Source organism: Myotis daubentonii, chromosome 16 (assembly GCF_963259705.1).
Source record: "Myotis daubentonii chromosome 16, mMyoDau2.1, whole genome shotgun sequence".
In the NCBI taxonomy this organism is placed as follows: Eukaryota; Metazoa; Chordata; class Mammalia; order Chiroptera; family Vespertilionidae; genus Myotis; species Myotis daubentonii.
The window spans coordinates 21,084,427-21,102,357 of NC_081855.1; the positions used below are offsets into that span (position 1 = coordinate 21,084,427).

General features: G+C 39.9%; 1 protein-coding gene and 1 long non-coding RNA gene across 6 annotated transcripts in view; one reads left to right on the plus strand and one right to left on the minus strand.

The window, feature by feature from the left end:
- Positions 1-17,931, minus strand: part of LOC132218215 (uncharacterized) — a 32,326-nt gene that overhangs the window by 12,530 nt on the left and 1,865 nt on the right. For 2 of the 5 annotated variants that reach the window (XR_009449109.1, XR_009449110.1), the window contains exons 2-3: positions 17,257-17,350; positions 15,164-15,271 (exon numbers count right to left, since the gene is read on the minus strand). This is a non-coding gene — a long non-coding RNA (uncharacterized LOC132218215). Of the gene's footprint in view, positions 1-3,389; positions 4,403-4,444; positions 4,469-4,713; positions 4,857-15,163; positions 15,272-17,256; positions 17,351-17,931 lie in introns of those variants that run through there. The other 3 variants (XR_009449106.1, XR_009449108.1, XR_009449107.1) reach the window with 3 other exon arrangements.
- On the plus strand, positions 6,228-8,542 carry LOC132218211 (olfactory receptor 1E2-like). Its single transcript, XM_059669094.1, has one exon. It carries the CDS (start codon positions 6,561-6,563, stop codon positions 7,503-7,505), a length of 945 nt encoding a protein of 314 aa, XP_059525077.1. The 5' UTR covers positions 6,228-6,560; the 3' UTR covers positions 7,506-8,542.

The following is a 17,931-nucleotide window of genomic DNA, read 5'->3' on the forward strand; positions in this document are numbered from 1 at the left end:
ACATAAGAGTAAAATAATGTGTTTCTTAACTTTTTCTGTCTGACTTATTTTGCTTAGCATGATAGTTCCAAAATCCATCCATGTCACAAATGGCAGTATTTCATCTTTTCTTATGGCTGAGTAGTTTTCCATTATATATTTGTAGCACATCTTCTTTATCCAATGATGAAAGATTTGATTTTGGGTGATGGGCACACAATGCAATATACAGATGATGTATCAGAATTGTACACCTTAAAACCTATGTAATCCTATTAACCATTACCCCAATAAATTTAATAAAAGAAGCCCTGCTGAATTTTGATTAGGATTGCATCAAATTTATAAATTACACTGGGGAGAGTGGACAAAGTTTTAATAGTAAATCTTCCCATTAAGGAGTATTTCATTTCTATTTACTTAGATCTTCTCTTAGTCTTTTAGTAAAGTTTTATAAATTTGTTCATTAAAATCTTGCACATTTCACCCTAACCGGTTTGGCTCAGTGGATAGAGCGTCAGCCTGCGGACTCAAGGTTCCCAGGTTCGATTCCGGTCAAGGGCATGTACCTTGGTTGTGGGCACATCCCCAGTAGGGAGTGTGGCAGGATGCAGCTGATGGATGTTTCTCTCTCATCGATGTTTCTAACTCTCTAGCCCTCTCCCTTCCTCTCTGTAAAAAGTCAATAAAATATATTAAAAAAATAAAATCTTGCACATTTCTTGGTATCTATAATAAAAGCTTAATATGCTAATTTGGCCAGATAGCCGAACGACCTTCTGGATGTCTTTCAGGACGACGTTCCATATCCAGATGAAGCCGGGGCTGTGAGGGCCAAGCCCCTTGCATGAATTTCGTGCATTGGGCCTCTAGTGTGTATATATGTGCATAATTTCCTTAATTCTCTATTTCCCCAGCCTTGTTCTTCTGAAACATATCTGCACTCTGGCCTTTCCTCTCTACATTCTCTTTCTGCCCTCATTCATTAAATCTCTTGCTCACCGTTCTGTACATCAACCAAGTACAGTCAAGGTGGATGGATCCCTTGGAAGGTGCATGAAAGGAGGGTGCAGAGGATGATAGCTTGTTCTTTTCTACCTTTACAGCTACTGCCTATATACAAAGGTTCAGTTGTGGTGACAGCTGGGAGATTTCATCCAGAAAGATTGGTGTGAAGTGCTATAGAATATGGTATATACTTTGAACCAGGAAGCCATATATGATGCTCTTTCCCCCATAGCCATGATTCATGAGTCTTGGAATTAAGGGTTGTGTTAGCAGGACCAATTTCTGTCATTATCAGATCAAGTAATACACTCACAGAATTTTTGCTTCCCACCCTCACAATTTTGGGCTCTCCTGTTTTAGAGATCATAGATTCTGTCATAGCTTGGGTTGCCCAAAAAGTAGAGACTGAGATAAAGTCTTATTTGCTAGTAGTTTATTTGGGAATATTCTCTCATGTGAGAAGTGACAGTAGAGGCGGTAAGTAGGACGAAGGGAGAACCAATAGTGGGGAGGCTTACTGAGTTGGCCACCAGCAGGAATAAGCCTTGATGAAATGCATGATAGGACCATCCATTGAAGTGGAACAGGAGAAGCATATATTAAACATCTCTCAGCGTCTGTTACTTAAGGTGGATGGGAAGAGATTAACCAAAGAATTCATATGCATAACCCATGGACACAGACAATAGTGTGGACTAGAAGGGGTCAATGGGGGGAAAAAAGGAACATCTGTAATACTTCATTGTCATACAATAAAGATAAATTAACACCCTTACACTTACAGGTTGTGTGTGTATGAGTGTTAAGCTGACCTCCCATGATATTCTACTCCAGGGAATCAGAGAAACCCTATGGTAGGAATGGCAGGACAAAAGCAGCAGGTAGAGCAGGCCTGAGGTAATGCTGTCAAGTTGTATCTCTGTGAAGCTGGTTGAATCTGAAGAACTGGCTGGAATAAAAATTAAGTCAGGGAATGTGAAGTTTTACACAAGAAGCATCTGATGCAGCTCCCGAGGGAGGAACACTTGTACAGACTGCTCCAGTGATTCTTTTACTGGAAGCTGAGATGGTCACTTGGCCATTTGGGTCACTGAACCAACAGGCAAACAAAGGAGTTACTGAACTGTCCGGCTAATTCAATCCAAATTAACAGCCCCCCCACCCCCCCAAAAAACTGGGTTTCTCTTCATGAGAAAAGATAAGACCATGTTGGATACCTAGGAGTTTCTTTGGGGTACCACTTAGTAAAAGTTAATTTAAAAACTATAACAACTCAAAGGCAATAACATTGAGGATTCAAATTACCAAGGAATGAAGATTGAATGTAAATAACCCCATTCAGCTGAGGTGATGACAAAGTGAGCATGGAATAGGTATGGAAGAAGGTTATACCCTTAGCTATGGCCTTGTGATCAACTGCAGGGTAAGGAGGAGCTGGAACGAGGTAATCTGACACACCTGTAAAGTAGTAGAGATAATGGTAGTGGTGGAGTGCTGTTAAGGTTTTTCTAGAGGGGTAAGAAGCTAGATGTGCCTTAATGGATAGTTTTCTATCTTGGCCTGAGGCAGATTGAGCATAATCTGGGAGAGAGTATTTTATTCTTGTCCTTTCCATGTGTCTGCATATGGTTAGGTAACAGAAGTCAAATCCTGGTTAGTTGCAGATGTATCGCTCCCCTTGGGTATATTCATGGGAAATTGGATTATAGTAAGAGATTCTTCCACCTTGGGAGTCTTTCCAAAATATGTGTCTTTCATGGCAGTATTTTCTGATTGCCTACCAGATAAAGCCTCCTACACTCCTAAGATATTTTAGGATATTTATACTCTGGTCCCTGCTAGTTGGCTTCTCCAACCACTTTCCTTCACCTCTGAAAATGTAGGCTCCAGACCTACATGCCTAATGTCCATTAAACAGATAGTGTTTAATTGTCCATACATGAGCTTCTCTCCCACCATCCTTACCTTCCCCCAAACCAGTGATGACGAACCTTTTGAGCTCAGAGTGCCAGCATTCTGAAAAACCCTAACTTAACTCTGGTGCCGTGTCACATATAGAAATTTTTTGATATTTGCAACCATAGTACAACAAAGATTTATATTTTTTATATTTATTTTATATATTTAAATGCCATTTAACAAAGAAAAATCAACCAAAAAAATGAGTTCGCGTGTCAGAGATGACACGCGTGTCATAGGTTCACCCTCAGTGCCCCACACTCTAGTCAGGTATGATAAGTGACTATAACCTATAACCAGTCACTGTTCCAGGACTCTGAGAGCATTGTGCTAGAGCAGTCCTACATAATTACTTTGTCTTTAATGAGTTCCTCCAGGATCTAGCCTCCTGGGATGCAGGGTCCCTTAGGTTCACAGGTGTGAAGATGGGAGAAGTGAGAAGGGATGTTGCAGACACAGGTGGTGACTACAGAGGCTGTTACTTCACGTGCCTTAGTGAATAAAAGGGAGCAGGATCTCAGGCCAGGGTCCCGTCATCACCCTCAGACAGACTGGGTAAGTTGGACAAAGGATGAATGAGCTGGTCTTGTAGGGTCCTTCTAATCAGAGGGTCTCGTGTTGTTCTGCAGGTTAGGTTTTCCAGTGTAATAATCATTCTCCACATCTGAGCCTTTCAAGATTTGTTCATATTCTAGAAATATTTTGACTGATGTTCACCAGTTTTAATGATAGCATTCATAAATGTTACTAGGTAATGTGTCTCTTAAGATTGTATCATTTCAACGACAGACATCTGTGTGAGGCAAGTGTTTCAATACAGAGGTTCTTAATCCTTGACTGACCATATATATATATATATATGGTCCTCAAAATGCATACACACACTTTGAATCATTATAAAGGCAGTGTTTATTAAAATACATTTCATTTTCAAAATTGAACTATCAGCTGTTAAAGTGTGTATATAAATTTTTAGATGCCTTGTATTTGAATTACATAAGGAATTACATTAAGATATTTTAGATTGGCTCTCCTTCCCCAGAGATTCTGACTACATTTATTGGGGGAGGGTGCAGTAATCTGTATTTTAAAATGTGTTGCATGTTCTCACTACTCGTCGTGTTGTGCACAGACCAGCAGAATTGGCATCACCAAATATAAAATTTGTGCTTATAAAATGTAGAATTTTAGGCACCACCACAGACTCACTAAATCAAAACCAGCTTTTAACAGGTAGTTTACATGCATATTACATTTTCAGAAGCACTACTCTCATGTGCCGTTAACTACCGCTTCACCAGGTTAAGAGGACGAGGCATCAGTGATTGAGCAGCTGAAGCTCAGAAGCCTGATCGGTGGCAGCAGCTTGCAAGTGCTGGCTCTCTGGCTGGCAGGGTTCCTAGTGAAACTCTTGACACCAGAGGTGGGTCCCACTTGTTTTACAGGCTGTAAAATTCTGAGACACAAGGTATATGAAACTTCACTTGATGATTTTCTCTATTGCAAAGCCAACACATTATGTCTACATGTAAAAAGTTATCAATGTGGCTCAGTTAAACAGTGCCAGCAGGATGGAATTCCCAGCAGTTCGACTCAGCCCATATCCCTTAATGCTCCTCAGCTTTGTCAGCTCTGAGGCACATTCTGAGGTATGGATATCTGGAGAAGAACCAGAGGTCCCCAGGGTAGAAATTAGCTTTATTCCTTCATTTTCTCTCCCCCCCTCCCCAATTACAAAACCTCTCCAACAGGTTTATTTTTCACAGCAACGGCATCATGTCCTGTGGATATCAGCACAAGCAGGGAGTGACAGTGTGGATGTATATACTGGGCTCTCTATTCCTGATAAAGAGTAGTGTGGTTGAAGTAGTCTAATATTTTCTAGAAGTTCAAGATTACATCTGGGAATTCTGTAATAAAGTGCCAAAAACTAGTCAGCTCTTGTTCTGAGAGGATTTAGTGGGAGTAGGTATTCTAACTTAACAGGAGTTTGCTGTCTTTAAGTTGGAGAGATGCATGTCTCAGACTGAAGCATAGCCAATAAACATTTATAAAACACCAGCTACATTGAGGCACTGTGCCAGGTGCTGGCCCTGCTGCAGTTTATGGCCTTTCCTGCAAGGAGTTTATGATCCAGTAGGGAAGACAGCTATAAGCAAATAATCCCAATGGGACTGAGTGCTGTGGGGACATAGCAGCGGGTTCTCACCTTATCTGGGGAGACTTGGGAGGTTGATGACTTGGGTCTGAATTTCTTTTACTGAGATGTGAGAGACTTGGATGAGTGGGTCGGGAGAGGGGCAGGGTGAGATTATGAATTTCATTTGGGATCTGTTGAGCTGAAGATGCTTGTGCTATTACATCGGGAGATAATCACTAAACAATTGATGATGCAGTTCTGAACGTGGCAGAATTTTACCCATGAGATTTATATGGCAATTGATGCCATGGGATATGCAAGCTCTTCAGGGCTGTATATGGAGACTTAGAAAAGAATAGTGTTTAAGAAAAAGCCCAAGGAAACACCAATATATAGTATATTTACACAATGGAATACTTGATGGCTATAAAAGAAGGAGGTCTTTTGCAACAGCATGGATGGATCTGGAGAGCATTATGCTAAGCAAAATAAGCCATTCAGAGAAAGACAAATACCATGTGACCTCACTTATATGTGGAATCTAATGAACAAAATACACTGATGAACAAAATAGAACCAGAGGCATGGATACATGGAATAGACTGACAGCTGTCAGAGGGAAGGTGGGTGAGGGAGGGACTGGGTGAAAGAAGGTGAGGAGATTAGCCAAAGAACATATATGCATAGCTCATGGACACAGGCAACAGTGTGGTGATGGCCGGAGAGAAGGGGGAGCCAGGGCTGGGGGAAGGTGGGTAAAAAGGGGGAGGTGAGGGACATCTGTAATAGTTTCAACAATAAAAATAAAAAGACTGAATGCCAGCTAATGTTCTCGACAGAAAAAAAAGACTGTTAGAGCCCTACCCAATTTGGCTCCGTGGATAGGGCATCAACCTGTGGACTGAAGGGTCCTAGGTTCGATTCTGGTCAAGGGCAAGTACCATGGTTTCAGGCTTGATCCCCGGCGCCTGGTCGGGGTGCGTGCAGGAGGCAACTAATTGATGGGTCTCTCTCACACCAATGTTTCCCTCTCTCTGTCTCTTCCTTTCCTGTATGCTTCTCTCTCTCTCTAAAAAATATGTATATATATATATTCTTAGATGAGGATTAACAAAAAACAAACAAACACAAAACACAAAAAACAAAACCTGTTAGAGTAGAAACCAATCACAGCTTTTGAGAATAAATGCCCAGGGAAATATCAGAAGAACCAGTGTGATCACATAGAAGATAAGAGATTAGAAGGGAGGAATATTGTTACATGTTAATTAATGAAAAATGAGAAAATAAGTTTGAAAAGTGACTTAGATTTGGTGATATATTTGTGGTAACAGAGACTGTTGTTACAAATAATGAGAATGAAGTAAATTATTGCAGAACAGCTAACCGACCATATATCATAGAAATATGTGCATTTTCATTCAGATATTTAATGGACACTGTTATTTTTTCCTAAAGATACTGGACACAGAACATGACAGGAAGAAATCAAACTGTTATCTCATACTTCTTCCTCCAGGGCCTGCCGGTTGAGCCAGAGCAACAAAACCTATTCTTTGCCCTGTTCCTGGCCATGTATCTTACCACCGTCCTGGGGAACCTCCTCATCATTTTCCTGATTCGCCTGGACTCTCAGCTCCACACGCCCATGTATTTGTTTCTCAGCAATTTGTCTCTGTCTGATATCTGTTTCTCTTCAGTGACCATTCCCAAATTGTTGCACAACATGCAGAGCCAAGACCCATCCATCCCCTACGCAGGCTGCCTGACCCAGATGTACTTCTTCCTGTTTTTTGCAGACCTGGAGAGCTTCCTCCTTGTGGCCATGGCCTATGACCGCTATGTGGCCATCTGCTTCCCCCTGCACTACACCACCATCATGGGCCCCAAGCTCTGTCTCTCCCTGGTGGCGCTGTCCTGGGGGCTGACCACGATGCATGCCATGTTACACACACTGCTCATGGCTAGGTTGTGTTTTTGTGCCGACACTGTGATTCCTCACTTTTTCTGTGACATGTCTGCTCTGCTGAAGCTGTCCTGCTCTGACACTCAAGTTAATGAGTTGGTGATATTTATCATGGGAGGGCTCATTCTTGTCATCCCGTTCCTACTCATCATCCTGTCCTATGCACGAATTGTTTCATCCATCCTCAAGGTCCCTTCTGCTAGAGGTATTCGCAAGGCCTTCTCCACATGTGGCTCCCACCTGGCTGTGGTGTCACTGTTCTATGGGACAGTTATTGGTCTCTATTTATGCCCATCAGCTGATAAATCTACTGTGAAGGAGATGGTCATGGGTATGATGTACACTGTGGTGACGCCCATGCTGAACCCGTTCATCTACAGCCTGAGGAACAGAGACATGAAGGGAGCCCTGGGAAGAGTCCTTTGTAAAAAGAAAACTTCCTTCTTTATATGATGGTGAAACTTGAACTTTTATATATTTATTAAATTTATTGGAGTGCCATTGGTTAATAAGATTTTATAGGTTTCAAGTGTACATTTCTATGATCCATGAGACAAGATGAAATACTGCCATTTGCCACAGTGTAGATGGGCCTTGAGAATATCATGCTAAGTCAAATATGTCAGATAGAAAAAGAACCACGATTTCTTTCATATGTGGTATATAAAATGGACTTCTTGCACAATTATATCCAGTGACATAATATTGATATTATTATTGGGATATTAACTATGCTCCTTTTAAAATATTGGTCTTTAAAAAAAATCTTTTTGTTGACATTATTACAGATGTCCCCCACCTTCCCCCGTTATCCCCTTCCACCCAGTTCCTGCACTACCTCGGGCCTTCACCACCCTATTGTCTGTGTCCATAGGTAATGCATATCTCTACTAATAAAAGCCTAGGTGGCCCTTGCCTGCGATGTCGTCACCAGATTGGCACACAAGATAGCCGCCACATAGATGGCCGCCACAAGATGGCCGAGTGCACCGCTGAGGTGGGGTCCAGCGGCTGCTTCATGCCATGAGCCTGGGGGTCCCATGGCTCCGCACGGCAAGGACGAGGCGGGTCCCAGTGGAGGAGGCGGGTCGCGGCAGTGGAGGGCAGTTGTGGGTGATCAGGCTGGCAGGGGAAGGGCAGCTGTGGGCGATTGGGCCAGCAGGAGAGGGCAGCTGGGAGCGATTGGGCCTGCATGGGAGCAGTTAGGCGTCAATCAGGCTGGCAGGGGAGTGGTCAGGGGGCGATCAGGTTGGTAGGCAGAAGCAGTTAGGGGCAATCAGGCAGGCAGGCAGGCTGGCGAGCAGTTAGGAGCCAGTGTTCCTGGATTGTGAGAGGGATGTCCAACTGCCAGTTTGGACCTCCCCCTAGGGGGTCCCAGATTGGAGAGGGTACAGGCCGGGCTGAGGGACACCAACCTCCCACCCCTGTTAATGAATTTCGTGCACCGGGCCACTAGTATGAATATAAATTCTTTGGTTAATCTCTTCCTGTTCCCCTTCCCTCTTGAGATTGGTTTTATTTTATTGATCAATTTATGTTCATTAGATCCCTTGTTCATTTATCTTGATTTTTAGATTCAATTGTTGATAGATGTATTCATTGCCATTTTATTGAAGAACTTGCTCTTAGTTTGTTTTATTTTTCTTCTGTTGTTTTCTGGCTCTATTTCACTTATTTCTGCTCTGATTTTGGCTGTTTCCTTATTTTTCTCACTCTGGATTTAGTTGGTTTCTTTATTGTGTTAAGGTATATTTCCTCTAAAGTCACTTTGATGAGACTTTTATTATTTTTATTTTTTAATCCTCATCCGAGGATATTTTTCCATTGATTTTTTAGAGAGAGTGGAAGAGAGAAGGAAAAAGAGAGAAATATTGATGTGAGAGAAACACATTGATTGGTTGCCTCCTGCACGTGATAGGGTGGTGAAAGCTTGAGGCAGGGCCCGGGTCAGGGAGGAGTCTGCAACTGAGGTATATGCCCTTGGCCAGAATCGAACCCAGGACCCTTTGGTCCACTGGCTGATGCTCTATCCACTGTGCCAAAACAGCTATGGCTGATGAGAGGTTGTTTTTTTTTTTAATTTTCCCTTTATTGATTAAGATATTACAAATGTGTCCTTATCCCCCCAATGTCCTCTCATCCCCCAATCCTGCCCTCACCATCACCCCCTTTTGTCTACATCCATCACTTATGCTTATATGCATTCATACAAGTCCTTTGGTTGATCTCTCCCCTTTGCCCCCACCCTCCTCTACCTTCCCTCTGAGTTTTGAGCATCTGATAGATGCTTCTCTGTCTCTACGTATGTTTTTGTTCATCGGTTTATGTTGTTCATTATAATCCACAAATGAGTGAGAGCATGTGATATTTATTTTTCTCTGAGTGACTTATTTCACTTAGCATAATGCTCTCCAGCTCCATCTATGCTGTTGCAAATGGTAGGAGTTCCTTCCTTTTTACAGCAGCATAGTATTCCATTGTGTAGCTGTGCCAAAGTTTTTTTTTTTTTTTTTTTATTGCTTAAAGTATTACAAAGGGTATTACATATGTATCCATTTTATCCCCCCGCCCTAGATAGTCCCCTAGCCTCCCCTATCACCCAGTGTCTTATGTCCATTGGTTATGCTTATATGCATGCATACAAGTCCTTTAGTTGATCTCTTACTCCCCTACCTCCTGCCCCCCAACCCTCCCCGGCCTTCCCGCTGCAGTTTGACAATCTGTTTGAGGCAGCTCTGCCTCTGTATCTATTATTGTTCAAAAGTTTATAATGGTCTCTATTGTCCATGAATGAGTGAGATCATGTGGTATTTTTCCTTTATTGACTGGCTTATTTCACTTAGCATAATGCTCTCCAGTTCCATCCATGACGTTGCAAATGGTAGGAGTTCCTTCCTTTTTACAGAAGCATAGTATTCCATTGTGTAGATGTGCCAAAGTTTTTTAATCCATTCATCCGCTGATGGACACTTAGGCTGATTCCAAATCTTAGCTATGGTGAATTGTGCTGCTATGAACATAGGGGTGGATATATCCTTTCTGATTGGTGTTTCTGGTTTCTTGGGATATATTCCTAGAAGTGGGACCACTGGGTCAAATGGAAGTTCCATTTTTAGTTTTTTGAGGAAACTCCATACTGTTCTCCACAGTGGCTGCACCAGTTTGCATTCCCACCAGCAGTGAATGAGGGTTCCTTTTTCTCCGCATCCTCTCCAGCATTTGTCATTTGTAGATTTGTTGATGATAGCCATTCTGACAGGTGTGAGATGGTACCTCATTGTTGTTTTGATTTGCATCTCTCGGATGATTAGTGATTTTGAGCATGTTTTCATATGTCTCTCAGCTTTATGTATGTCCTCTTTCAAAAAGTGTCTATTTAGGTCCGTTGCCCATTTTTTGAATGAGTTATCTTCCTTTTGTTAAGTTGTATGAGTTCCCTGTAAATGTTGAAGATTAAACCTTTATCAGAGATATCATTCGCAAATATGTTTTCCCATGCAGTGGGTTTTCTTGTTGTTTTGTTGATGGTTTCTTTTGCTGAGCAGAAGCGTTTTATTTTGATATAGTCCCATTTGTTTATTTTCCCTTTAGTTTCCATTGCCCTAGGAGCTGTGTCAGTGAAGAAATTCCTTCGGCATATATCTGAGATTTTGCTATCTGTGGATTCCTCTAATACTTTTATTGTTTCCTGTCTTACGTTTGAGTCCTTTATCCATTTTGAGTTTATTTTTGTGTATGGTGTAAGTTGGTGGTCTAGTTTCATTTTTTTGCATGTGTCTGACCAAATTTCTCAGCACCATTTGTTGAAGAGACTGTCTTGACTCCAATGTATGTTCTTGCCTCCTTTGTCAAATATTAATTGAGCATATTGGTTCGGGTCGATTTCTGGGTTCTCTATTCTATTCCATTGGTCTATATGTCTGTTCTTGTGCCAGTACCAGGCAGTTTTGAGAACAGTGGCTTTGTAATACAGCTTAAAATCTGGTATTGAGATCCCTCCTACTTTGTTCTTCTTTCTCAGGATCGCTGCAGCTATTCAGGGTTGTTTTTTTAAAAATTATTATTCCAGATGGATGTTTGGAGACTTCTCTCTAGATCTGTGAAATATGCTGTTGGTATTTTAATGGGGAGTGCATTGAATCTATAGATTGCTATGGGTAGTATGGACATTCTGATGATGTTGATTCTACCAATCCATGAACACGGTATGTTCTTCCATCTGTTTATGTCTTCCTCTATCTCTTTTTTCAATGTTCTGTAGTTTTCTGGGTAGAGGTCTTTTACCTCCTTATTTAAGATTATTCCTAGGTATCTTAATTTTTTTTGGTGCAATGGTAAAAGGGATTGTTTTTTTAATTTCTTTCTGTAAGTTCACTATTGGCATATAAATATGCCATAGAATTCTAGGGGTTAATTTTGTATCCTGCTACATTGCCAAATTCATTTATTAGTTCTAATAATTTTTTGATAGAGTCTTTAGGGTTTTCTAAGTACAGTATCATGTCATATGCGAATAATGACAATTTTACTTCTTCTTTTCCAATTTGGATGCCTTTTATTTCTTCTTCTTGTCTGATCACTTTGGCTAGCACTTCCAGTACTGTGTCGAACAGGAGTGGTGAAAGTGGGCATCCCTGTCTTGTTCCTGTTCTTAAGGGAAATGGTTTTAGTTTTTGCCCATTGAGTATGATATTGGCTGTAGGTTTGTCATATAAGGCTTTTATTATGTTGAGGTATGATCCCTCAATTCCCACTTTGCTGAGAGTTTTTATCAAGAAAGGGTGTCAGACTTTGTCAAATGCCTTTTCTGTATCAATCGATACGATTATGTGATTTTTGTCTTTCAACTTGTTTATGTGATGTATCACGTTTATTGATTTGCAAATATTGTACCAGCCTTGCATTCCTGGAATAAATCCCACTTGGTCATGGTGTATGATCTTTCTAATGTAATGTTGGATCCAGTTTGCTAGAATTTTGTTGAGGATTTTAGCACCAATGTTCATCAGGAATATTGGCCTATAATTCTCTTTCTTTGTGGTGTCTTTTTCTGGTTTTGGGACTAGGGTAATGCTGGTTTCATAGAAAGAGCATGGAAGGGTGCCTTCCTCCTGAATTTTTTGGAATAGTCTGAGAAGTATTGGCTTTAGTTCTTCTTTGAATGTTTGGTAAAACTCACCTGTGAGGCCATCTGGCCCAGGGCTTTTGTTTGCTGGAAGCTTTTTGAGTACTGTTTCAATTTCATCCATAGTTATTGGCCTATTCAGGTTTTTTGATTCTTCCTGATTGAGTTTTGGAAGCTTGTATTTTTCAAGGAATGTGTCCATTTCATCGAGGTTGTCCAGTTTGTTGGAGTAGAGTTGTTTGTAGTATTTTTTGATAATTTTTTGTACATCAGTAGGGTCTGTTGTTACTTCACCTCTTTCATTTCTGATTTTGTTTATTTGTGTCCTTTCTCTTTGTTTCTTGGTGAGCCTGGTGAGAGGTTCATCAATCTTGTTAATCCTTTCAAAGAACCAGCTCTTGGTTTCATTGATCTTTTGTATTGATTTTTGGTCTCTATGTCATTTATTTCTGCTCTGATCTTTATTATTTCCTTCCTTCTGGATACTGTGGGCTTTTCTTGTTGCTCTCTTTCTAACTCTTTGAGTTGTAGGGTTAGGTCATTTATTACCAGTTTTTCTTGTTTTTTGAGATAGGCCTGTAGAGCTATGAACTTCCCTCTCAGGGCTGCTTTCATTGTGTCCCATAGATTTTGGATTGTTGTGTTTTCATTGTCATTTGTTTCCAGGATGCTATTTATTTCTTCTTTGATCTCTCTGGTAACCCAGTCGTTGTTTAATAGCATGCTATTTAGCCTCCAAGTGTTTGTTTTTTTTTCAATGTTTTTATTGTAGTTTTATGCCATTGTGATCTGAGAAGATGCTTGTTATGATATCTATTCCTTTGAATTTGAAGAGACTTTGCCTGTGTCCTAATATATGGTCTATCTTTGAAAATGTCCCATGTGCACTGGAGAAGAATGTATATTGTGTAGCTTTGGGGTGAAATATTCTGAAGATGTCAATTAAGTCCATCTGATCTAGTGAGTCATTTAGGATTGCTGTTTCTTTGCTGATTTTTTGTTTAGAGGATTTATCCAGTGGTGTCAGTGGGGTATTGAAGTCCCCTACTATGACTGTATTGCTATCGATCTCTCCCTTGATATCTTCCAGAAGTTGTTTTATGTATTTGGGTGCTCCTGTATTGGGTGCATATATGTTTATCAGAGTTATATCTTCTTGTTGAATTGCTCCCTTTAGTATTATGTAGTGGCCTTCCTTATCTCTTGTTATGGCCTTTACTTTGAGGTCTATTTTGTCAGATATAAGTATCGCAACCCCAGCTTTTTTCTCATTTCCATTTGCCTGAAAATTTTTTTCCATCCCTTCACTCTCAGTCTGTGTGAATCCTTTGTTCTGAGGTGGGTCTCTTGCAGACAGCAAATGTATGGGTCATGTTTTCTTATCCATTAAGCTACCCTGTGTCTTTTGATTGGAGCATTCAATCCATTTACATTTAATGTTATTATTGAAAAGTACTTGTTTGTGGTCATTTTTATTCTTAATGTTTGTGTTTCTTCTTGTCTTTCTGTTTCTTCTTTTTACAGAAGTCTCTTTAGCATTTCTTGCATTGCTGGCTTGGTGGTAATAAACTCTCTTAGCCCTTTTTTGTCTGTGAAGCTCCTGATTCCACTTTAAATTTTGAATGATAGCATTTCTGGGTATAGTATTCTTGGATTCATTCCCTTGAGAATCATTGATAGGCTGCCTCCTGCACACCACACACCGGGCATCAAGCCCACAACCCCAGCATGTGCCCTGACTGGGAATTGAACCGTGAACTCCTGGTTCACAGGTCGACGCTCAAACACTGAGCCACACCAGCTGGTCTTATTTCTTAATTACAACACACAATTCTTCTTGGAAACAATTAAAACAAATTTAACTTGTTTTTCCTCCTCCTCCTCTCCTCAATAATCACAGTTTGGTGTGTTTTCTTTAAGGACTTTCCCTGTACATTAACATATATATGTATACATATTCTAGCAAGTGTTTATTATTATTTTGGGGAAATTCGTATACTGCATGTTTTGGTCTGCAACTTGCTTTCTTTAATTAACAATGTATTTTGAAGCTCCTTCCATGGTGTGTGACTGTTTACCAACTGATGGATACTCAGGTTGTTTCTATTGTTTTGTTGGCACAAGCAATGCTATGGAAGCCACCCTTGTAGATGACATATTGGGTGTGCATGTGTTTGTGTTTCTTTGAGATGTGGAATACTGCATCATAGGATTTGTGCATTTTCAAAAGTGGATACTGTAAAATTATTCTTTAGCATGTCTTTTCCATCCCCCTTTCGTACACCCTTACCAACACAATATTATCAGGTTTTAATATTTTCCTCATCTAATGGGAGAAAATGCTTTCTCCTTTTAATTTGCATTTCTCTAATTACTAGTAATATTGGACGTCTGTTCATATGCTTTTTGGACATTTGTATTTCTTAGTATATCGTTGTTTTTTAAAAATGGGGTTAATAGGAAAATTAGGAGAGCTTTAATTGGAAGTGGGTTTTCTTGAATGTGTCTATTCTGGTCATTGAGGAATGGCTGAAGTGAATAAACTTTTAAAAGACACCTAATATCCTGAGCATGGCAAATTTGACATAGGCAACAATTGCTATTTCAGTGTTTAGTGGTGAAGTTAGCATGTGTGCTCATCCCATTTCCCATTTCTAATATATCTATATTTTTATTGATTTCATAGACGAAGGGAGAGGGAGAGAGAGATAGAAACATCAATGATGAGAGAGAATCATTGATTCGCTGCCTCCTGCACACCCACTACTGGGGATCGAGCCCACAACCAGGGCATACGCCCCTGACCGGAATCGAACCTGGGACCTTTCAGTCCGCAGGCTGACGCTCTATCCATTGAGCCAAATTGGCTAGGGCCCATCTCCCTTTTCTGATATATTTACACACACACACACACACACACACACACACACACACACACACACACACACGGTAACCATTAAGATAACAACTCCCGCCTACTACTTACCTTCATTGAAATTATGTATAAAATCAAGAGCATATTTAATCATTTTTCTCATTTGATCCAAAATATGAGCTCTCAGAACCCCTTGAGGCTGGGGACCAACTTCTATACCTAGGTACAGAACGGGAGATAGTCACATTTATGTATTAGAGTATAAAATTAAGCATTTCAGTATATCAAGATATAGACTTCCAATCATGAAAAATTGGTACAAAGTTAGGCCATGTAGCATCATGAAAAATTATGAGACATAATGTTGGGCAAAAAGTAAAGCCGAACATTTACATGCTCAAGTTCTACGCAAAGTGAATGAAGACTAGGAGAGAACATGAAAAATCAGTTACGTGACAGTTGCAAGATCTTGGGTTTTTTCTTTTACTTTAAATTTCATTCAACATTGCCAAAATTAAAAAAAACTCATAATATAGTCAAAGGGATGGGTAAATATATACTGCAATATAAAATGCTGCCAAACATATCAGTAGATATGTATTCTAGCTAAGAGCAGCATTGCCCCACAGACATCATACACCAAGATTGCTCTTTCAACGTTTGAGAATCATATGCTTTATTTGGTGTCACAGAGAAACAGGTTTTCTATCCCTTATTGTTAAGCATTAATTTATTTCAAATAATTACCTAGACTTGGATATTTAGCTTGCTCCAAATGATCCCTTGATTATCACCAAAAGTATCACTGATAAAGTAAGCAAAATGATTTAAAATTTGCTTACATTGTTTGACAACTTTTTTTATTATATACTAGAGGTTTTTGCATGACTAGGGTCTTTAGGCCTGGCAGGCAATCAGGGCTGATTGGGGCCTTCTGGCTGCCGGCCAGCGCCTTCCTTTGTTCCACACCACACCCTTGTGGTCAGCACACGTCATAGCAAGCGATAGAACTCCCAGTCTCCTAGTTGAACTCCTGCAGGGACACTTTGTGTATTAGCCTTTTATATATATAGATTTTTATTGATTTCAGAAAGAAAGGGAGAGGGAAAGAGAGACAGAAACATCTATGACAGTGATTGCGAACCTTTTGAGGTCGGCGTGTCAGCATTTTGAAAAACCCTAACTTAATTGTGGTGCCATGTCACATATAGAAATTTTTTGATATTTGCAATTCTTGATATTTGCAACCATAGTAAGACAAAGATTTATATTTTTGATATTTATTTTATATATTTAAATGCCATTTAACAAAGAAAAACCAACCAAAAAAATAAGTTCATAGGTTCGCCATCATTGATCTATGATGGGAAAGAATCATTGATTGGCTACATCTGAACATCTCCCACTAGTGATTGAGCCAACAACCCAGGCGTATGCCCTTAACTGGAATCAGACCCGGGACTCTAGTCCACAGGGCGATGTTCTATCCACTGAGCCAAACCAGCTAGGGTGACAACTTGTTTTGAAATTAAATTGCTCTTGGTAAAATTGTGACAGCCATTTTAATGATTATAGTGTAGTCTGCCAACCGTTATGCTAATAGGGCATTGAGGAAAGAGAATGGAAAAAGAAAAAGAGGCTCTCTGTGTGAGAGGTTTATGAGAGTGCTTGCTTGCATGCTGGAAGTTCTGAAAAGTAAAGATGAGTTCACAGCCCAGTAACTGATAGGGCGAACACGTGAATGGATAATAGCTTATGGGGCACTCTACTGCAAAGAAGGGGCTAAGTGGGATGGTGGGAGAAGATTTTCCAGGGATCTTTTGTGTTTCTGCACATCTTACCAGCAAATCGCTGACTGCCTTGGTTCCAAATTATTTTTCAAGAACATTTGTATAGTGAACAGTATTGAAAAATAGGGATGATATCTTCCTTGGAGCAAAGGGCAGGTGTGTTTATTGTACATTATAAAAGACTCAAGTTCTCCCAGCTTACTGTTTCCCGCATGAAATGCAGAAAGTTGCTCAGTGAAACTGAGGGTATTTGATATAGTTTGAAGCTGCCCAGAGTGAGTTTGCTTACTACTTGATCATTATAAGTCACAGTGATGAGTTAATGTAGCTATACATATTTTTTAAAAATAATTTTCTCAGAGTTTCATGTAGGACATACTTTGTTCAGTTGTGACAATGTGAAATATGACTTACCAACAGGATACTTGGCTATAGAACGAGTGGTTGCATATTTAAGGGAAGGATGCTCAATAAGATAAATATAGCAGGGTAACGGAGCCAAAGAAGTCTGAAATGAATTGAAAACATCTTTCTTATTATGTCAAGACCATATGTTTTGTTTTCTTTGCTGCTAGAGAGTCAATAATGCCTTGTATATGTTTTATTATATCAACTAAAATTAGTAAGACAGCTTTATAAAACACACTCTAAAATCCAATATTGTTCTTAAAGCTTTGAAAACATAAATAAACTACGTATAAATTGAATGATGCATAGCTTCCTGGGTAAAATGTACATTAAATTCTCAAGAACCATGATTAAGGAATATGAAATAAATTTTCCTTCAGAATGGATTTGGTTATTTCTTTTTTTAAATCAGTGGTTACACTTACTGTTTAGCTTAGTATTGCTCTTAAAGAATGTTGTTTCTAAACCTGTAGTCCAGGTCTTTGAATGAGAATTCAAGACAGGCCTCTCAGTTTTGATAACAATGTCAGCTATGCTGCTTCCATGCCTGGCAATCAAAGCATTCAGCTTTCCTTCAATGAGCAATGAAGAATAGCCACATTATGATCTCCTACTAAAACTACCTTTGAGTCAAAAACTCAAAGGAAACAAAAATAATAGTTAATATTTACTGTCTTCCAG

What these genes read in the sequence shown, in the direction of transcription:
- LOC132218211 (XM_059669094.1), top strand. Translation starts at nt 6,561, where the DNA reads ATGACAGGAAGAAATCAAACTGTTATCTCATACTTCTTCCTCCAGGGC.